The 22685-nt window shown below is 44.6% G+C and overlaps 1 protein-coding gene across 1 annotated transcript; it reads left to right on the top strand.

Moving 5' to 3' along the window:
- Positions 1–17808: 17808 nt before the first annotated feature.
- LOC128843609 (olfactory receptor-like protein COR8) lies at positions 17809–18747 on the top strand. Its single transcript, XM_054040561.1, has one exon. It carries the CDS (start codon positions 17809–17811, stop codon positions 18745–18747), a length of 939 nt encoding a protein of 312 aa, XP_053896536.1.
- The last annotated feature ends 3938 nt before the right edge of the window (positions 18748–22685 follow it).

The following is a 22685-nucleotide window of genomic DNA, read 5'->3' as shown; positions in this document are numbered from 1 at the left end:
TAGGGCCCTTATAGTACTGCTGGGTGTCCGAGTCAAGAATGGTGGAGTAGGTCCAGGGACGGAGGTTGATTAAAGGAACCCCTACATTTTCCATTGCGCAACTCCAGTAGTGGCAGAACCGGGCCAGGCTCATGTAGTGAGGCCATGGTTCACACCTGGTGTGATCTGGCCACTTACTTGCGGAGAGTCTGCTTTTATTCAAAAAGTTGCACCACCTGATGTCACATGCTGCATCTGATAATTAGGTCCAGTGGTAGGAGCCTAGGTCACAGCGAGGTGCAGGATGGCACCTAGGCTAAGAGTGGTGCTAGAATCTAGGTCCAGGGACACACCAGGATCAAAACCAAGATCAGAGTCCATCAACAATTTTTTTTTTTTAAGCAACTAACAAAATCATCCTTTGGTGGTGATGGGGGACTTCAACTATCCGGATATATGTTGGGAAAATAACACAGCGGGACACAGACTATCCAACAAATTCTTGGACTGCATTGCGGACAACTTTTTATTTCAGAAGGTTGAAAAAGCTACTGGGGGGAAGCTGTTCTAGACTTGATTTTAACAAATAGGGAGGAACTCATTGAGAATTTGGAAGTAGAAGTGATCATGAAATCATAGAGTTTGCAATTTTAAGGAAGAGTAGAAGGGAGAACAGCAAAATAGAGACAATGGATTTCAGGAAGGCAGATTTTGGTAAGCTCAGAGAGCTGATAGGTAAGGTTCCATGGGAATCAAGACTGAGGGGAAAAACAACTGAGGAGAGTTGTCAGTTTTTCAAAGGGACACTATTAAGGGCCCAAAAGCAAGCTATTCCGCTGGTTAGGAAAGACAGAAAATGTGGCAAAAGACCACCTTGGCTTAACCACAAGATCTTGCATGATCTAAAAAATAAAAAGGAGTCATATAAGAAATGGAAACTAGGACAGATTACAAAGGATGAATATAGGCAAACAACACAGGAATGCAGGGGCAAGATTAGAAAGGCAAAGGCACAAAATGAGCTCAAACTAGCTACAGGAATAAAGGGAAACAAGAAGACTTTTTATCAATACATTAGAAGCAAGAGGAAGACCAAAGACAGGGTAGGCCCACTGCTCAGTGAAGAGGGAGAAACAATAACAGGAAACTTGGAAATGGCAGAGATGCTTAATGACTTCTTTGTTTCGGTCTTCACCGAGAAGTCTGAAGGAATGCCTAACATAGTGAATGCTAATGGGAAGGGGGTAGGTTTAGCAGATAAAATACAAAAAGAACAAGTTAAAAATCACTTAGAAAAGTTAGATGCCTGCAAGTCACCAGGGCCTGATGAAATGCATCCTAGAATACTCAAGGAGCTAATAGAGGAGGTATCTGAGCCTCTAGCTATTAGCTTTGGAAAATCATGGGAGACGGGAGAGATTCCAGAAGACTGGAAAAGGGCAAATATAGTGCCCATCTATAAAAAGGGAAATAAAAACAACCCAGGAAACTACAGACCAGTTACTTTAACTTCTGTGCCAGGGAAGATAATGTAGCAAGTAATTAAGGAAATCATCTGCAAACACTTGGAAGGTGGTAAGGTGATAGGGAACAGCCAGCATGGATTTGTAAAGAACAAATCGTGTCAAACCAATCTGCTAGCTTTCTTTGATAGGATAACGAGTGGGGTACCGCAGGGGTCTGTTTTGGGACCGGCTCTGTTCAATATCTTCATCAACGACTTAGATATTGGCATAGAAAGTACGCTTATTAAGTTTGCAGATGATACCAAACTGGGAGGGATTGCAACTGCTTTGGAGGACAGGGTCATAAGTCAAAATGATCTGGACAAATTGGAGAAATGGTCTGAGTTAAACAGGATGAAGTTTAACAAAGACAAATGCAAAGTGCTCCACTTAGGAAGAAAAAATCAGTTTCACACATACAGAATGGGAAGAGACTGTCTAGGAAGGAGTACGGCAGAAAGGGATCTAGGGGTTATAGTGGACCACAAGCTAAATATGAGTCAACAGTGTGATGCTGTTGCAAAAAAAGCAAACATGATTCTGGGATGTATTAACAGGTGTGTTGTGAGCAAGACACGAGAAGTCATTCTTCCGCTCTACTCTGCTCTGGTTAGGCCTCAGCTGGAGTATTGTGTCCAATTCTGGGCACCGCATTTTAAAAAAGATGTGGAGAAATTGGAGCGGGTCCAGAGAAGAGCAACAAGAATGATTAAAGGTTTTGAGAACATGACCTATGAAGGAAGGCTGAAAGAATTGGGTTTGTTTAGTTTGAAAAAGAGAAGACTGAGAGGGGACATGATAGCAGTTTTCAGGTATTTAAAAGGGTGTCATAAGGAGGAGGGAGAAAACTTGTTCACCTTAGCCTCTAAAGATAGAACAAGAAGCAATGGGTTTAAACTGCAGCAAGGGAGGTCTAGGTTGGACATTAGGAAAAAGTTCCTGTCAGGGTGGTTAAACACAGGAATAAATTGCCTAGGGATGTTGTGGAATCTCCATCTCTGGAGATATTTAAGAGTAGGTTAGATAAATGTCTATCAGGGATGGTCTAGACAGTATTTGGTCCTGCCATGCGGGCAGGGGACTGGACTCGATGACCTCTCGAGGTCCCTTCCAGTCCTAGAATCTATGAATCTATGAATAAACAAAGCAGAAACAGAACCAGAGCCAGTGTCCAAGTCCAGGCCATTACCCCCTGCTGTGAATCTCACAATTGTTGGCTCACAGGAAATCTGCAAAGGTTTTCATCAAACTTCATCTGCGAGGATTTCCAATCTAACACTCATTTGGGCAAGGGACAAATGGAAGACAGATTTCAAAACACACTATGGACATTTTAACTGTCTGATATGCCATTGGAGCTAACAAACGGTCCCCTGACCTTGCAACCCTTCATCAGTGATGTATTTGGGGACAGTGTCATCTATTCAGGTGACATACTCCTCTTTCTGGAAAACCCAGAGCAGCACACACACCTCATCCGAACCTGGAGAGGTTTCGGCAGTGTGGTCTCAACACAGAATTGGAAAAGCGTACCTCCAGCCAACTCTCCACAGAGTTTTTAGGGTACATCCTCTCCCCAGAAGGTGTTACGATTGATGCAAATAAGGTGGAAGCCATTCATAAATGGGACAAAGTTTGAAATCCTCAAGAAGAGCAGCGCTTCCTAGACTTCACCAGCTTTACTGCTGCGTCGGCCCAGGGTTCTCAGAGCCAGTAACCCCCACGAGAGTACTCCTCCACAAAATGGCCGCATTCGTTTGGTCATCCAAGTTCCAACAAGCCCGCAAACAGCTCAGAATTGCCTTCACCACTGCATCTATTCTGACGCACAGCATTCATCCTGGAAGTAGACACATCTACTTTGAGTACCAGGGCCTGCTTTATTTGGTGTTGCCAGATGTGGGCCGAAATTCAGACTTAGCTTGACTCACATGACTTCTGCGCTTTCACCAAGGCACCACGCACCTAACTTCTTGGCATCTCAGGCCTCTGGAGACCCTGCTCCATCCATGGCAGCCATTGCCAGGAATTTCACTCATTCAAATGGCCACATGATGGAACTGACTCTCATAGATCACCTGACCAAGATGGCACGCTTCATCCCTCTGTGCACGAGTACCTTCGGCTGAGAGGACAGATCAGCTCCAAATTTCCAAAGGCCAATGACACCTTTGTTTTGCTAACTATAGATTTCCCACTGATTTCATGCCACACTACTAATGGCCTCTCCGAACTTCCCAGCTATTGACCTGGGTCAACAAATCCATTACATTCAAGAAGAACGAAGGGAGCCCCTTGAGGACACTAGGAAGGAGTCAGATATTATACAGACTGCTGATGACAAGAGGGAAGCCATTTGCTGAAGGGAGGTACCAAGTCCCTGGCACTGACCCAATCCCTATGCCCCGTCTGTTGGAGTAGTTCCTGACCTATCCCCCTTGGCTGACCTTCTGATCCCATCCTCGTCCCCTGGCTCTAGCTAGCAAACTCTGGGTCCCTTCCCTCACTCTCGCACAATCCGTGCCCAGAGTGACCAAGCTCCTCACAGACAATGGGACTGTCCTCCCTTCTCCTGCTTGTGAGGGGGGGTCTACTACCCCCATTTTACAGACAGGGAATGAAGGTGATGAAGTGACCTCTCCAAAGTCACACCTGGAAATGTGGAGGAGATCTGGGAACTGGACTGGGTTTTACAGGAGTGCCCTCCCCACAGAGACAGCTTCACTTTCTGCCCTTCCTTCTCTCCTCCCCTCTTGGCCCGTCTTCGATGGGGATCTCTGAACTGGAAATGAGCAGAGGATTCCTCCCCCTCTGTCTTCCAATGTCTGGGATCTGTCCACAGCAATGCAGCCTGCAGCTGGCCCAGCTTGGGGAGCCATAGCCTCATCCTGTGAAATCGAGAAGTGCTGGCTCTCAGTGATGCTTAGACGGAAAACCACGCACCCCACACAGAGGTTGGAACCAGCCATTCCCAGGTTGTTCTGAGGAGCCATGATTTCTCCAGGAGCTGGGTAAAGGACACAGTGAGCAGTCTGTCAGAGGTAGGGGAGGATCATGTAAGGGGAGGGTCTAAGAGAGGAGGAGCGTGAGCTAGGCTCTGTATTTGAGCTTGGCAGGGATCAAGAGAAGGGACAGGGGCTATTAGAGGGCAATGCAAGGTGCAAGGGATGTCGGAGATGGGGGCAAGGCCTGTAAAGTTCAGCTACTTTAGATCAGTTGTGCCAGAAAATCACCGGTTGAGGTGACTGAAAGCTCTGAACTGGGGCTGGCCAAAAGCATCCTCCTCAGATGGGAACATCCCAAAAATCTGCAGAAGCTCAGCCTCTGAGGTGAACATTGTGGCCCAAAACTCTCTCTGCTCTGTACCTCGCAGGATTCCAGCCGGCTGTTCCAATCCAGAATGAAAACTCTGCCACTGAAATCTCACAGCACCTGTGCAGTGAAGTGCCAGTTAAACTCGCTGTGACGCACAGAGCTTGCCCTGGCTGTCCGCACAGGACTGAATTTCACCCCTTCAGAGTGTAAGGAAATAATTGGCTGAAGGCCTTTTTCTTTTTGGATGGCTGTCTAGTGGGAAAAAACGATGGGGATTTTTAACCTGTTTCACTCCCATGACTGGTGCTTCAATGATGCAGAGAAGTGCTGATGCATTGGTTGATTTCCCCAACTTTTAATCTACTTTTTTCTTCTCTTTTAACAGGTATTCTAAGGGCACCCTGTACTTCATATGGGCATTCTTGGGTGGGCAGATTGCATCAGACCTGCACCCGAATAAATAATAGTGAATGAAATATGCAGACACTAATGTTCTGCAGTCAAATTCTCAGAAACCTTCCTCTTGAATGTATGATCTGGATTTTGTTTCTAATTGATTTTTTTTTAAAGTGCTAAGCAGCTACTACACTGTAATAAGAGGAAACAGAAGCAAAACTGAAAGGATGTTACTTAAACCAATGAACAGATGCAGAGAGTGGAAGCACGGCAATGCACACAAATGAATACTATGGGTAAATAACCTGAAAGCAAATAGGGAAGAAAACCTCATCTGGGTAATTGTGGCTCTTGGGACAAAAATCAGGTTCCTGGTACGTAGCCTGGCTGAGATCATCCCTTTTCTCTGGATCCCAGACCTGGGATTCAAATGTCATTCTCTGTGTGGTGTCCTTATTTTATTCCTAGGAAAAGGATCCCCAAAGGAGGTGTAAGGATCCTGGACTCTAGTGTCTGCAAGAAGCTTCAGCCACCTTCACAGGTAGAAGTCACTGTCTTTCCTACAATGCCACCAGTGCTCTTTCTGCTCTCCAGATCTGCTCCCTCCAGCAGGACAGAGACACTGCTTAACTCCTCGAGTCCTGATTTCCTGCCATTCTAGGGGTTGAGGGGTTTGCATTGCCCCCACCCCAACCATCAGAGACTTTTCCTATGGGAATCTCCCTAGAGCAGGGGAGAAATCTGTTCTTCCATTAGAACCAGACTGCTTAGTAAATCCACCCACACTGACCTCATCTCAGCTGCTTTGTTTATCCGAGATTAGTGGTATCTTTGGAAAACCCTTAGAATGCCGGGGTGTGAGGTGGAGCACGGGAGACGGGAGCTCCAGGAGATTCTCCTGAAGCACACCACCCTGTCTTTCTCTGGTCAGGTTAAAGTTCGCCATCCATTAGGAGGTGAAGACCAGATGGGAGCTGCTGGATTGACCTTGATATACCATGTCCTGGAGTGGATGAAGGAGCTACATCTCAGGGATGGCCAGCAGCAGATGTAACACGTGTCCAGGAATAGGCTAAACAACCTACACTGATAGGTAAGTACATTCATGGCCACATGTAAAATTCACAGGAAATTGTGGGGATTGAACCAGGGTCCTTCAGCACAAGCCCCTCTCACTCAGTGTCAACCAATCCAGCTCCAGCCATTAGTCCGTGCCCCCTTCCAGAGCTGCTGAACCCAGGAGCCCTGATTCTCAGACCCGGGCCTCACATCACAAGGCCAAACCTCCTCCCATTATGGGCACTGTAGAAGGGACCATTGTCAAAAAAACCCTCTTCATCCCCCCTATCAGAGACTGCAGCCACGGGTGACAAGTGAATGAGCTGAGATCTCCCCTGTGGGAATCCGAGGCGCTGCGCTTTTGGGTTTCACAGGGAAGGCCTCTGGCAGCCATTGACAGAGTGTTCCTGTGAGGAGATTTTTCCATCTCTAACAAAGGGTTTCTGTTCCCCCAGATCTCAGCCGATCAGCAGAATGCGAGAGAGCCGAGTGCTGATGGGCTAGAGGGGTCCCAGGAGTCGCTGTGCAGCAGGTGCAGTGTCTGCAGTCACCATGGGCCAAACCCTGCGCTCCAGACAACCCAGGCTGTTTCCCTGGATTGCGAAGGGGACTTTGGCTTGGGGAATCGGTGGCTGGTGCCTGTGTCCACAACTGGGATGTTTTCATGAGGCTACTCAATGGTCCATGAAGCGCCATGCAAGCAAGGGGAGAATGGACATTCGAGAGCGAGGCTAGGACCTCTGTGGAGCTGGTGCAGTTGAGCATCCACAGCCAGAAGAGAGACGACGGGAAACACGCTTAGATGGCTGCCACAGCCGCAGCAGCTGTCTCACCAAGCTCTGCTCACGCTCTAGCCAAGAGAGGCAGGACAAAGAGCCACCCAGTGAGAGCCTGGGTTGCAATTAGCAATACGGGTTTTTTTTCAGTGGATTATGCTGTCCTGAGTGTCTATTTCCTGTAATGTGCACATCCAGCCTCCCTGGCTGACCTCAATGGAAGTTAGGTTCTCCGTGCCCACAGGACAGGGCTGGCCTTATCATGAGGCGAACTGAGGTGGCCGCCTCAGGTGACAGACTGTGGGGGGGCACCACTAGGACCCAGAGTGTAGAAAATGGTGTCTGCTGCTGGTGCATATGTATTCTCCCTGCTCAAGATGCACAGAGATGGTGGCGTGCTGGGCTGGAGGAAGGGGCCATCCCTCCCTTCTGTCCCCAGGGAGCAGAGCGTCCTCTGCCTACAAATCCTGCAGCCCCCCCGCTATCCGAACATGCCATGCAAGCCGGCCCCAGCTGCACCGCACTGACAGCACAGCTCAGCCCCAGCAGGGGCCAGAAGGGAAAGGAGCCATTACTGTGTAAATGTACCTCTCTGTATCGATTCACAAGCAAAGGCCTTCGCTGGCTTTCTAAAGGGCAGGAGAGCAATTCACTGGGAGCGTGGTTCTTATCATACACGTACTCCCTTCCTACAGTCTGCGATCTGCAGCCAGCGTCTTGATTGACAGCGGCGCCCCCAAATCTTGGCGCCCTAGGTTGCACCGTGCAGGCAGTCAGGAGAAAAGGTGAGAGGAGAATAACGGAAAGTAACAGGAGTTGCAGGGAGAGAAAGGAGGAGGAGCCTCTTATGCACCTCTCTAGCACCTGCAGGAGCCTGGACTGATTAACATCAGCTTGTCAGGGAGCTTCCTGTTTCCTGCTGCTTCCCTGAACCCACTTGAGGAGAACAGGTGGTCAACTGAAATAGTAGGAGCCAGTTAGGCCCTTAAGAGGCTGATTTCTTCCCTCACTCAGACCCTGCTACCAGCCTGCTTATTTGTCCCCTTCAACTGAGTGTTGAGAGCCACTATAGCTGGCACAGAACAGCAGTCATGAGTGAAAGAAGAAAACGCCCCTCTGGGGCAGCATTCAGAAAAAGAAAGAAAGCAAAGGAAGCTTTTCTATCTAAGCAGGAAGGAGCTCTCCTGAGATACACAGACACAAATGTTCACGGTGAGCCTTCTGGCCCCAGTGAGGATGCGAGTGGTGAGGAGATGCCTGATCTTCCAGTTAGTTAGAGTGCAGGTGACCTGGCAGCTACTGCAGCATCCATATCTCCATCTCAAATGGTTGTAACCATGCACATTCCTGAAGAAAAGTCTAGATCAGGGAAGAGTGTGGTGGAGGCGCAAGAAACAGCTGCTGCTGAGTTTAGTTCCTTAAATCTAGATGATCCAGGACTGTGGACCCACTTGAGCAGTAGCCTGAGGGACTTCCTTGTACTGCATGGGCCACAGCAAGTAAAAAACTTCATGTCCTCCAAAGAGAATGAAAATAGAAGTTTCCATCCAACACATTCCTGATGTGAAATCCCCAATGGTGACAAAGTGGAGAGGCCATGGCGTATGTACTCAAAAACCCAGAATGTTGCATACTGTTTTTGTTGCAAACTCTTCCAGGCTAATGTTCCAGCCACATTGGGTTCTACAGGAACAAAGGACTGGAAAAATCTGGCTAGAAATCTGGCATGCCTTGAGACGACAGCAATTCACCAGAGAGTATTCCATAGGTGGAAAGAACTTGAGATGAGACTAAGTTTAAAGTGATCAGCATCAAGAGATCAGCATCAAGAGAAGATTGCATCTGAGTATCTTTACTGGCAAAATGTTCTGAAAAGGCTCATTGCCTTTGTGAGAATGCTTGCTACCCAAATCCTAGCACTGTGTGGCACTTCAGAACAGCTGCATGTGCCAAACAATAGAAATTCCTTAAAATTGTGGAGCTGATGGCTGAGTTTGATGCCATAGTTGCCATTATCGAGGATAATACTATGACAGGAACTGTTTGTGGGAAAACAGTGGCAGAGGGAAATGGAATCACCAGAAACATACATAACTTCAAATTTCTGTGTGGCTTAGTGTTGTGGCATGACATACTGTTTGAAATAAATGTTGTAAGCAAGAGACTTTAAGGTGTTGACCTTGATATATCTGGAGCAATGGAACAACTGGACAAAGCAAAGTCATACCTACTGTCTTACCGGTCAGATGAGGGATTTCAAAACGTTCCGAAGAGTGCACAGAAGTTGGCAGAGGAACTTCACACCAAAGCTATTTTACCACCCATCAAAAAATACAAGAGTCACCTAGGACTTTCAAGTTACATTTCAGCAGGATCGACCCCAAAGGCTGTTCTGGAATATATGTGCACAAATAAGATGACCAGCCTCTTTCCAAATGCTTTTGTTGGTCTGCGCATACTTCGAACACTTCCTGTAACAGTTGCCAGTGGAGAATGCAGCTTCTCCAAGCTGAAGTTAATAAAAACACATCATTTTTATTGACAATGACACAGGAGAGGTTGGTCGGCCTTGCAACCATCTCAATAGAGCATGAGCTGGCCCAGACTGTGAACCAGACTGTGCAGGAAGCAGTTCATATCTTTGCAACTAAGAAGGCGCAGAAAGCACCACTTTGATTATTCAAACAGATAAAAATGCCAGTGTTTACTATGCAGACAAGAAAAGTGACAGTTGCTGGTCAGGCATTTGAAAGTTGTGTTACTTAAAATTTTTGAACAAGACATTTTAAGTGATTAGTTCTCCTTTATTGGGGTAGGTAGCAGAGCAGCACCATGAGAGGAGCAGAACAGGAAGAAGGCAGAATCGAGACCTTTCAAAGTTTTGGCCCAAGCTAGGAGGTATGGGGGTGTCATTTGAGCTCCCCGCCTCAGGTGCCAACATGTTGTGGACCAGCCCTGCCATGGGATCAGTGCTCAGTGTGCTCACACAGCAACCTAGCATGCAAAAGTGGAATATGATAGATGCAATGGTCCAAATAGTTAAAAACCCGTCCTCCCTCTTTTCTCTGCGGTTTTCACGTTTGCAATTAAAGAAAGCCAGATATCTAGCTACTGGAGAGCCCCCTTGTTCCAGTCAGTCTGAAGATCAGAGCTAGCATGCGCACAAACCATTATAGGTGTAACCCTTCTGCCCATCTAAGTTGGCAGCAACAAGGGCCGGGTTCTGTATCTAGGGGTTCCGTTTCAATAACACAATGCAAAACCGGCTCGAGCCCCCACCCAGTGACCTGGGACAATTACATACCACCCCCTGGGCGCCTCTAAGAGGCAATACTTCCCCTCTCGCAAGCACGGAGTCTGAGTGTAACAGAAAATGTTTAATAACATGAGGTAAACGACATCAGCATTAAATTGGAAAACCACCACAAACAGGCTTCATGAGCGAAAAACTCACCCCAGCAAATTTGGCTGTGTCCTTTCCCTTTGGTTCTTGAAACCAGCAACCCAAGGATCACCAAAGTCCCAAAAGTCCAACAACCCCCCAAAGTCTCTTGGGTCCAGCAACCCAAGGATCACCAAAGTCCCAAAAGTCCAACAACCCCCCAAAGTCTCTGTCCCTGGTCAGTGCAGCCCCAGAGTTCAAGCGGGGTTGGGGGGGGGAGGAAGGCACTCAGGGTGTTAAGGGGCACCTTACGTGATCCGAGGCCGACCGGCTGCCTCTCTGTGGGGTTCCGCTGCAGCCTTCTCCACGAGCTGCTCCACTCCACCAGCTGTCCCGTGAGCCACTCCCGCCGTCCACGAACGGCTCTGGCAGCTGCTCCGCTCTGCTCACCGACCTGTGAGCCGCTCAGCTCTGCTCCACTTCAGCCATTCCTTGGGCCGCTCCCACAAGGCTCCGCTCTGCTCGCTGCTTCTCCAGCCACTCCACCCTGCTCACCGACCTGTGAGTCGCTCAGCTCCAACCGTCCCATGGGGCTCCACTCTGCTAGCTGCTCCGCCAGCCGCTTAGCAATATAGCTTCAGGCTCCCCCACTAACACAGTCTCAGTGATCTCGGCTCTTAATAGCTTTAGCTCTTTTGTGATTTCAGCTCTTAGCAATTTCAGCTCATAGTAGGGGAGCCCCAGTGCTAGTGCACCATTGGCCCAAAGTGAATTCAGCTCAGCAGCCTGTAACTAGACTCCTAATGGAATCAAAGATAGCTCTGACATTCAACAGTGGAGAGAGGAGGTAGTGCAATTGGTGTTTCAAACCTTCAAAGAGGACCCATACCATCAGATATAAATACCTGTTCACATCCTCTCTCTATTCACTGGGTTTTGTAACCCATGCCCCTTGTCAAGCAAGTGCTACTTAGGTAATGGTGAAGGACTCACTCAGTCCTTCTGTCATACAACAGTTCCACTGGCCTTGATTCACAGAGTCAGGGTAACAAAACTTTATTCTTCCTGCCCCGATAACAGAGAAACTGGGGATCCCACACCAGCCAAAGTAACCACTTTGAGTTGCTGTTGTTTCATGGCAGGCGAGTGGGTGTGCCTATGCAAACCAGATCAGCCCCTGGAGTTCTTTTCCACACTCGCCATAATTCACCACCAGATGTCAGGGTAGAGCTCATCCTGACTCTGCTTACATCGGGAAAAGATGGATTTTTAACTCAAAAGCCATACCCAGTTCAGCCACGTTTTCACAACTTCCCAGATGAGGCAGTGTAAGAAATGGCCATGCTTTTGCCTGGATTTAATTCACTGTGCAATGACACATCACATTACCCAGTGTTGGATAACTAAGGGCCTATTGGACTGCAGAACGACCAGCAAATGAAACCGGAGGTGATCTTGTAATAATAAAGTGTTTATATTAACTAATAAGCCAACCTCTGTCCACGTCCAGGTACGCTTTGTGTTTAAACCCTAGGTAAAAGCCAGTGCATTCAGGCCACCCTGGGAGTTGCTGTTTGAAGCAGCTAATCTGGGCTCTTCAAAGGAATTTTGGAAAGTTCAATGTACTGATCCATTGCCTTCACATACTCCTCAGTAGCATGACAATTGCCCACCTCACAACCTTGCATGTATTTAGCCTCACTACACCCCTGTGAGGTCGGGAATTATGACTGTCCCCATTCCACTAATGGGGGACTGAGGCACAATGGGATAAAGCAAGTTGTGAAGATAACTCAGGAAGTCTTTGACAGAACAAGTACTTGAGTCTGGGTCTACCAAATCTAGGATTAGCCCCTCAGCCATGGGAACATCCTTATGCCTGACTCCCTTACCCTCCTCTGTATATCCCCGTCCTAGTTTAGGTTTCTTCCACTGCAGTTTCCTGTGCCTCCCATACGTTATTCATTGTCTTTAGACTTTGAAGACCTAAAAGACATCTGTGCCAGCTTTAGATGAGTAGAAACACAGATCTACAGATGAGTAGAAACACAATCCACAACAAAAAAGCAAAAGCAAGTGCAGTGGCCAACTCAGCCAACACAAAACACATCTGAACACAAATGTAACCTCACCTGGTCTCCTGCAAAACATGTACATCTCTTGTAATCAGGACTGGTGGAGCTAGATCCTGAGATGGTATAAACTGGACTAGCTTGAGGATCTGTAAATCAAGCACTTTAATACTTCGTGTGTCTATTTTGTTTTAAGTCTTTAACAAATAAAAAAAATACATGCTGAACAATATACACCTCTACCCCGATATAACACTGTCCTCGGGAGCCAAAAAATCTTACCGCGTTATAGGTGAAACCGCGTCCTTCCCTGTCCCCTTTTCCTCAAGAACTCTGGTCTGCGCTCTCTGGGCTAAGCGTGTCTAGTTTTTGTTCAGAGGCACTGTTTCCCAGCAATTTCCCCTCCCCTAGAAACACAATAAAGAGAGAGTTACTACAGGCGTTAGCATCTCACCAGAGATCACTGCTCACAGAGTGAAATATGGAGACCTCGCTCACGTCTGTGGAGAAGAAAGCTTGGGAGGCCATTCAGAGGTAGATGGTATGAATGTTCAAGGTGAGCAGTTCCTCTTTATAAAACAGACACATAAAATGATACCTCAGTTAAATGTGACCTCAGGTGGCATTTTTCAAAAAGAAGCAGGAATGGTTAGACAATGGGAACATCCATCTTTGAGTCACATATGACAAAAAAAGTTTGTCAAACCAATATGTTTCCAAGAAACATTTCAGTTTAGACTGACTGGCTTTTTTCAACAGAAAATAGTGTGGTCAACAATTTTTCAACCAGTTCTTCACATTAACTTTCCAATTAGATTTCTCCTTTCTCGCCCCCGCTCCCCTGTATCACAGGCTGTAGGTGCTCTTCCTAATTTGAAACACGTACATCAAAGCAGAAGATCTGAAAGACAAGTCCCAGGTTAGAGAATTGTCTTTTGTAACTGTAAAAGTAACCTACAAGTTTCAACCAAAGACCTGCTGGAGGCATCAGCCCATCCACACATCATCCCAAATCTCGCCTGGGAAAGAAGATGTGCTTGACCACATTCCCAGAATGGTAACATAGCCAAAGGATTGTGGACCAAAGTAGAAATGAGTGTGAAAGATGGTGATTCTCTCTCCCCAAAAGATGCCCTGTCCCTAGCTCCCAATTTGAATCAAAATATTTCCCGAGTAAAAGTTCTTCTTCAGAAGATACCAAGAGGAACTGCCCTCTTTCAAAACAGCTTGCATCTTCTATTCTCAAGGACAGCAAGGTGCATATGACCTTTGAAAGATAATTGCTCTCTGTGCTGACCTGGACCACTAGCTTCTGTGAGGGCAGCTTCACTTTACTGCTGTTGGTAAATAATGGCAGGTGGTGGTCATATTGAAAGAGGACCTCTTTGCTTAAAGGCAGCTTTAGCCTTATTCCTGTCGACAATTATGAGAGCTGGTGGCGATTTTGAAAGGATGCAATTCTCTGAAGAAGAACGATTCACCATTTTCCAAACTTTCGGGAAATGTTCCCCTTACCTATGGAGTTTTTACACACACATAAATTGGGTTTGGACTTAACTATCTTGAGTAGTTTTGTATCATCTGCAAGCTTTGAAACCTCACTGTTTACCCCTTTTCCCAGATAATTTATGAATATGTTTAATACAGTTCTTTATGGAACCCCGTTGTTATGGAGATTCCACAACCTCCCTAGGCAATTTATTCCAGTGCCTAACCTCCCTGACGATTAGTAATTTTTTCCTCATGTCCAACCTAAACCTCACTTGCTGCAATTTAAGCCCATTGCTTCTTGTCCTATCATCAGAGGTTAAGGAGAATAATTCTTCTCCCTCCTCCTTGTAACAACCTGTTAGGTATTTGAAAACTGTTATGTCCCCTCTCAGTCGTCTCTTTTCCAGATAAACAAACCTAATTCTTTCAATCTTCCCTCATAAGTCATGTTTTCTAGACCTTTCATCATTTTTGTTGCTCTTCTCAGGACTCTCTCCAATTTGTTCCCATGTTTCCTGAAATGTGGCGCCCAGAACTGGACACGATACTGCAGTTGAGGCCTTATCAGAGCTGTGTAGAGTGGAAGAATTACTTCTCTTGTCTTGCTCACAACACTCCTGCTAATGGTAGATTGTCTGTCACTTGAAGTCATTCCAACTGGATATCTAGCTAAAAGAGCTAGAAAAAATAATAATTATAGGCTCGATACATAAATTATTGGGCAAGGTTTTGTTATGCAGGAGGTCAGATTAGATGATCACATTGACCTCTTCTGGCCTTAAACTGTATGAAAAATCAGTTTGACCCAATCAGGGGCAGTAAATTGTAGGGCACTATTAGGCACTAATTATAAGGGTAGGGTGATTGCTTGGCATCTACACAAACAAAGTTACAGTTGTTTGTTTGCTGTAACTGTGCTTTTTCCATAGTTTAACACATCTGGATTTCTTTTAAGCCTAACTTTGACGCTGAATTCACTGAGTGCTCCCTACGGAAAGAAAGACTGAGCCATTCCTTTCCAGATACACTGCTCTTGAGACTTCTTCCTGTGACTTAGCAAAACAGCGAGAGCTTTCCGTAAAACTGAGCAAAGACAAATAAACAAATCTACTTAGCATGTTAGAGCACCTAGGAGGGCATTGTAATGAGCCCCTCTGTGCCTGGCTTGAGACTATAATTGTAGGTGTGACTTCAGAGACTTGATCCTTAAATGCCACAGAAATGAATATATGAGGTTTTTGGTGCCCTAACATGGTCCCTTAGGGATAAAGAGTGATTGAGCACTCTCTTCCACCAGTAGCTATGATACAATACTTCTTTCCTTCAGTGGAGGTGGGATAGCTATTTTCCTTCAGTTCTGATTCCTGGACATAACTTTCCATTTTCTCCATTTACTTGGAAATGTGACGTTAGCGCAGTCAACATTGCAACTTGAGACAGACATTGTTCGTTTGTTCATTTTTCTGTCTCAGGGTAAATTACAGTGGCAATGGACATGGTTCATGGAAGACCCTGAAAGGGTCAGATGGATATTAGGTAAGAATCCCGGATTATACATAGAGATGAATCTGAGTTACACACTTCAGATCTGGAATCAGATTCAGATCCGACTTCTTCAACCTTTGAGGATTTTCAGATTCTGGGCTTTTCAGCCAAATATAGAGCTAAATCAGGGTTATAGAATTTGTATTTATTGTTGTCGTGTTATCAATTAGAGGTCAATGCCCACTGTACTAAGTTCTCTGGAAAAACATAGTAAGAGAGGGAGTGTGAAGCAGAGCCAGGAATTAAAGGATTATCTCAATCTAGTGCCCCTACTGCCAGTCTGACCATTATCCAGTGTTGTATATGTGTGTGAGTGGGGAAGGGGGAGGACGGACACTTGGATCCAGTGGGTTCTGGTGTGGCCGATCTCTAACCATAAGGGGGAAATAACAGTAATTATTTGCACTGCGGCAGCCCCAGTCATGGTCGTGTTTGTTTGAAAACTGTAACCAATGGGAAGCAATGGGAGGGCAGAGGCGATAGATGACATTGCAATAGCAGATGAGCCTCATGGTGTTGATAGACTGTGAAGGGGCTTGGATTGAAAACAAGCTGTTTGTGTTCGATTAAATGGGGACGGGGGGAGCCAGAAGAAGGAAGCAAATGGAGAAAGCCTCACTTTTGAGGTGTTACATAGTTTTGCCTTCGTGTCTCTTCAGCCTTCTTTCTTCCTTCTTTCTCTCTCCACTCTCCTCACACTCCTCTCTGATACAGCATTTTCTCCTTTTATCTCATTCTCTCATCTGTGGCTTCATGTAATCCCCCTATGCTCCCTCTTCTAAGCATCCTCCCTCCCTCCTTCAGAGCCTTGCACACAGCCTTCCATTGTTGCTTCTGTGCCAATGTTATTCCTTCGCTATTTCCCGCCTGTATCATATTCCTGTGTCACGGCGAATGACCTAGAGAGATGAAGGACCTGGCAGTGTGTACCACTAGGAGGCGTAAGAAACTGGGACTGGAGACAAGGGGCCAGAAATTTCCTATAGCAAGGATAGCATAGATTGAAGGCACAGTTACCAATTCTCACGGTATTTAATGCTTCTCTTAAAGCCTCAGCACTTTCAGTCATATGATCAGTTGAGAATCTCAGATTTTTTTTAAGTATGTTTCTAGCCCTCAGGGTTGCTAAGAAAAGCTTGAAAACGTGGGCCCAGAAACATTGTTCCATTGCAATTTGCTGACTGAGTGAAATTGGAACATTTCGTCAAGAAGGGCCAATTTCACTGCAGCACCACGTAATTGAGGAAACTCTGCCTACATCAGAATCCTGCCTGGTTTCCGCTAGTTCACCTGCCCAGCTCCTTTGCAACCTGCCCAGTGGCCTGCTAGCAACCTCAGAGCTTCCAGAGTCCATGGCCTTGGAGCAGATACACAAGCAGATTGCCCTGGGGGCTGGGAACATCCAAAATTGTCAGTGTCCATGACTCCAGGGATCCATTCCCTTTTCCAGAGACTTTTCAAAAACTGTGGGTTTGTTCCTAAACCAAATTCTGAAATATAAAAATCTTGCACAAAACAGAATTACACTTCCCTGCCCCCTCTCTAACCCCTTTGTGTATTATTTTTAAAAGATCTCAAGATTTTAAGTCAATTGCATGATTTTTGGAAGCCTGGTAATGGTTTTCAAATGCTTGGGATTAGCAACACTGCCAGGGGGTGTGTTATGAAGCAGCAGTAACCAAGTGACTGGGACATAACAGACTTTGTAGTCATCTAAAAGGATTATCTGGAATAGGGTGACCAGATGTCCCGATTTTATAGGGACATTCCCGATTTCTGGGTCTTTTTTCTTATATAGGCTCCAATTACCTCCCACCCCTATCCCGATTTTTCACATTTACTCTCTGGTCACCCTAATCGGAAAGGATTTAAAGTATGAGTGCTTTCTAACTTACCCTCAGTTAGCAGACAATATAAAGTATCTAGCTCAAACTCAAACCCATGCCAGGTATATTTCATTGGAGAAAATTTGTGATAATGTACATGAATCCGGAAACGCCCTATGGGGAACTGGATGCCTAATTCCAGTCAATTTTATGGAGACTTGGATGTCTAAATGTCCTAGACAGCCTTGAAAATCTCAGCCCTGTTAAAAAGGGAGTGTAAATTTAAAGGTCCATCCCAGCTCTTCCCAGACATCACGGCGGCTGGTTTCCTGTAAGATATTCACTACCCACATTCAAGCCCAGTAGTGTCATTCAGATTTAATTCATGCCATGAAATTTCCTTCTTCCATGCTGCTCACTCTTGTTATCCCGGCAGGTATAGTTTCATGCACCCCTGTATAAATGGCTGAGGGCAATCACAGCATGGTGACCCAGTTCATCCTCCTGCGGCTGACGGATCATCAGGAGTTGCAGATACCCCTCTTCTCGGCGTTCCTGGTGATCTATGTTCTTACGCTGGTGGGGAATCTTGGGATGATTGTGTTGCTCTGGGTTGATCCCCGACTCCACACCCCCATGTACTTCTTCCTCAGTAACATGTCTGTTGTTGACCTCTGCTACTCCTCAGTCTTCGCTCCAAGGATGCTGGTGAATTTCTTAGTGGGGAGTAAAAGCATTTCTTACTCTGCCTGTATTGCTCAACACTTCTCTTTTGTTGTGTTTGTGACCAGAGAAGGGTTCCTGCTGGCCATGATGGCATATGACAGCTATGTAACCATCTGTAACCCTCTGCTCTACACCGCTGTTATGTCTAAAAGAGTCTGTATTCATCTAGTGGCCAGCTCATATGTAGCGGGGCTCATGAACTCACTGACCCACACATGTGGCTTGCTGAGGTTGTCATTCTGTGGACCCAATGTCATCAATCCTTACTTTTGTGACACTAACCCATTGCTGAAGCTCGCTTGCTCTGATAACCACATCAGTGAGATTTTGCTTGTAGCGTTCTCTGGGGTTATTGCCATGTCCACCCTCCTGATTGTCATAATCTCTTATCTGTACATCCTCTTCTCTATCCTGAGGATCTGCTCCGCCAAGGGCAGGCGCAAAGCCTTCTCCACTAGTGCCTCTCATCTGACAGCTGTCACCATGTTCTATGGACCTTTGAGCTTAAGCCACATACAACCCAGTTCCAGCTACTCACTGGAACAAGAGAAAATCTCTGCTGTGTTTTATACCTTGGTGGTCACCATGTTGAACCCCCTGATCTACAGCCTGAGGAACAAGGAGGTTAAGGATGCTCTTAAGAGGGTGATAGACTGGAAAAACATTCTCAGCTAATTTGTTCACCATGACAATTCCAGTCAATTGAGAAGAACAATTGGAAGAAGGATCGTAATATGTTCTATGTGTTACTGCCTTGATTTGTGTATCACAAATGTCGTACAAGAATTAAATGAAACTCAAAGAACTGATGTAGCATGTGGAAATTATGTTTTACAATTGCTTGAAAGGAACAATGTTACCTAATGTCCTGTCATTATGTGGCTGTTGGAATATAGACACCTTTCCTTGTTTCTTGACCATTAATCTATTTGAAATGGTGCCCTGCAAGGTTATCTGAGATTAAAAATAAAATAAATTTGCTTCTAGGTTTAATTTCTTAATGTGTTACTTTAATTAATGCTCAGTATGTGACTCGCATTATGAGAATTCAACGCTTTTGCTCTCTTTAGTGTCTGGGCCTCATACGGGCTGCCACAATTGATCTCTATCCCCTTTATAACAGCCCTTAACGTAGTTGAAGACTGTTATCAGGTCCCTCCTCAGTCGTCTTGTCTCAGAACAAAACATGCCCATTTTAAAAAAAACTTTCCTAATAAATCAGGTTTTGTAAACCCTTTTTGTCATTTTTGTTGTTCCCCTCTGGACTCTCTCCTATTTGCCCACATCTTTTCTAAAGTGTGGCTCCCAAACCTAGACACAGAACTTCAACTGAGGCCTCACCAGTGCCAAGCAGAGCCAAACAAGCACCGCCCTAGTCTTACATACAACACACCTGGTAATACACCCTAGACAGCCTTTTCCACAACTGCACCTCATTGTTGGCTCCTAGTCAACTTGTGATCCATTTGAACTCCCAGATCCATCTAAGCAGCACTTCTCCCTAGCCAGTTATTCCCCACATTGTATTATGCATTTGATTTTCCCTTCTAGAGTGAAGTACTTTGCACTTGTCTTTATATTGATCACATCTATATTCATACTAGTGCTATATACATCTATTCTTAACAGTGTTATTGTATATACTTAGGCTCGGAAGGAATAAATTTTTCTCAATAAATGTTGGTAAATATTGATTTCACTATATGCACACAAACCAATGAAAAAAATGTTGCCATCAATAATAATTGAAATTTACAGATAGGCAAAGTAAGAAAAATTGCAGCTTCAGAATGTATTCGAATTTGATTTAAGGATATTTATTTTATCTATTTTGACAAGTGATGTTGACAATTTGTGTTTTAACAGTTATAAAGCTTTAACTTTTTGAATCTCAGTGTCGACTGTCATTAAAAAAAATGTCTGACCTCCCAATGTCTGATCCCCATAATTTCCCGCAATTGTAAAGGTTTAAACATTTAAAATAAAAAAGGCTTAAACATAAACATCGATATTATCAATTAAAATGATAAAAATATTAAAAATCAAATTCTGACAAGGCTCTATATACTTGTTATACAGCTTTATTCTCAATCATCTTGTTGTCACCTTGTGCTGGTCCGCATCTGTTTGTCATCTGTATCGTTGTCTCTTATTTTAAGCTTACATTACAAGCTCCTTTGGCCAGAGGTTGGGTTTTTTTGTTCTGTTTTGTTATATGTTAGTACAGCACCTAACAGAATGGGGTTGGGATTAAGCCCAATACTAATGAATTAATGAAGTAGTATCAATAATAATGCTCATGTAATGTTACTCCCACCAATGCCATATATTTCAGAGTGGTAGTCGTGTTAGTCTGTTTCAGCAAAGACAACGAGGAGTCCTGTGGCACCTTAAAGACTAACAAATGTATCTGGGCATAAACTATCGTGATACATTTGTTAATCTTTAAGGAGCCACAGGACTCCTCGTTGTCAATGCCATATAGTGATTTTATAGGTTTACTTACAGCAATGCTATACATTTATCATATATTTTAAGGGCTAGAAAGGACAATGAGCTCATTTAATCTGACTGATTAATTCAGGTCACAGTCCTATACAGTTATCCTCGGTATTAAGCCCATTAACTGGCATTTTATTAAGTGTATCTTCCGGAGAGCCATCAGGTCTTGATTTCACAGTCGCTCTAGCTGGATAAACCGTCACTTCCCATGGTAGTTCATTCCAGCCGTTAACCACCCTCACTGTTGAAAATGTGAGCCTCATGACTAATCTGAATTGGACTAGTTTTACTTTGAGTATCACGATATAGTGTTCATTATAACTGGGGGGAGAGGGGAGTTGGACCAAAATCCTTTTTTTCTGAGCAACACAGATTTGGGTTAACTGAAATATTTTATGAATCTGTGTCAAATGAGCTGGACTGTTTTGCTTTGATCTAAAACCTCAGAAAAATCTAAAAGGTCTAAATATTTTAAGTTTTCCATTTAAAAGACTTTTTGTTTCAAAATTCACTTCAATTTTATTAAAAAATATAACAATTGCAAACACTGCAACGGATCAAACAAAACATTTCATTCAACTTGTCAGTCAGCCAAAAAAATGGAAATTTTTGAAAAAAAAAATCAATTTGGGTCAACCAGAAACTGTGCTCATGCCTACTGCTTGACTTTCTCACTTTTTAGTTAGTTGAGATGGTCTGGAACTGTTATTAGTGCTCCTATTGTTGTTGAAGTCTGATCCTGTTTTTAGAAGATAAAACAAGACAAACAAACACAAAAAGGAAAAGTCAAGAACAGCAAAGATAGAAAATGCAGCTTCTGTCTGTAGTGTTAACTTTCACTGCTGTCTCACTTCTGGAGAAAAACAGGGATGGGACACAATCTTATTAGCCACTCTGCTCATGGTATTCCAGGCCAAGAAATGATCTGTGGAAACTGGTGTCCCATATTGCCTGTGTGAAGAACAATGTCAATTTTTCATCTAGCCATTAGTCCAGAGATACAGAACATGCCAACTGAGATTAAAATCTTTGTTATCAAATATATGTCACAATGTACTCCTGGCAGCGATGGGGCTACCAGTGGAGAATTGCTCTGATACAGGGCAATGGGGGCAGCTCATCTGGAAACTAAAAGAAGGAGAATACAGAGGACACTTGAATTTATGCCCAACTATTGGAGACAACAAATCTTTGTGATTATCCCCAATCTCCAAAAGGATGTACAGGATTTTTAAGGATCTGATTTTTGCCTCGCCTGTGATTCTGAGTCTTGAGGTGCTGTCCCTAATGGCCACTGAAGCAAATATAAATACTCTGTATCATCAATACGCCAGTGTTTAGAGAGAAGAATGAAATAGCTCTCACCACTGGTAAGTCTCACAAGTATGGCTCCAACCGAAGTGGAATAAACATTCTCTCTGATTATTCTTTTGCAGTTAGATTTTTCTGCACTCTGATTTTTGGCTATTTCAACCTTGTTACTTTTGTTTTTGCTTCAGCATAAAATACAGTTTCCTGACTGTTGGGGATATTTATTTTGGTAAGAACAAAACAGAGTAAGTTAGAAAATTGAAAATAAGGTATTTGGATGTCTAATATTTTATGTTTTGTGTAACTTACTCAGTTGAAAAGACTTTCACTTTTCCTCAAATGCCAAGAATTTTTTAAAGTGGTTTTATTACTGGTTTAAGGGCATGGAATGACTTCCACAGGGCTGGAAGTTCTCAGTCTATACACAGAATATGTGCAGCCTAAATCAGATCCAATACATCCATGGTCTTCAGATATTCTCTGCAGGTCAGAATTCATATTCGGAGGAAGAGAAAACAGGGACGAGCCTGTGGGAAGGATGAAAAGCGCTTTCCTCACGGTGCCTGTTCTGAGACCAAAAATAGGATTTCAATTCCAATAGCCTCCAACAGCCCCTTAGCCAGCAATGGGTCAGATCTCAAAATGGTGTCAGTCAGTATAGCTCTGTTGCAATTAATGGGTCAAAGTTTCAGCTGGTGTAAGTGGGCCATAGTTCCATTGAAGTGACTGTAGATTGGAGCCATGTAATTAATCTATCGACTCTGTCCTCATATACCCTTATACACTTATTAAGTTTGCGG

This window comes from Malaclemys terrapin, chromosome 9, assembly GCF_027887155.1.
Source record: "Malaclemys terrapin pileata isolate rMalTer1 chromosome 9, rMalTer1.hap1, whole genome shotgun sequence".
Lineage (NCBI taxonomy): Eukaryota > Metazoa > Chordata > Testudines > Emydidae > Malaclemys > Malaclemys terrapin.
The sequence above is the reverse complement of the archived record's forward strand: the minus strand, read 5'-3'. Positions and strand labels throughout refer to the sequence as shown.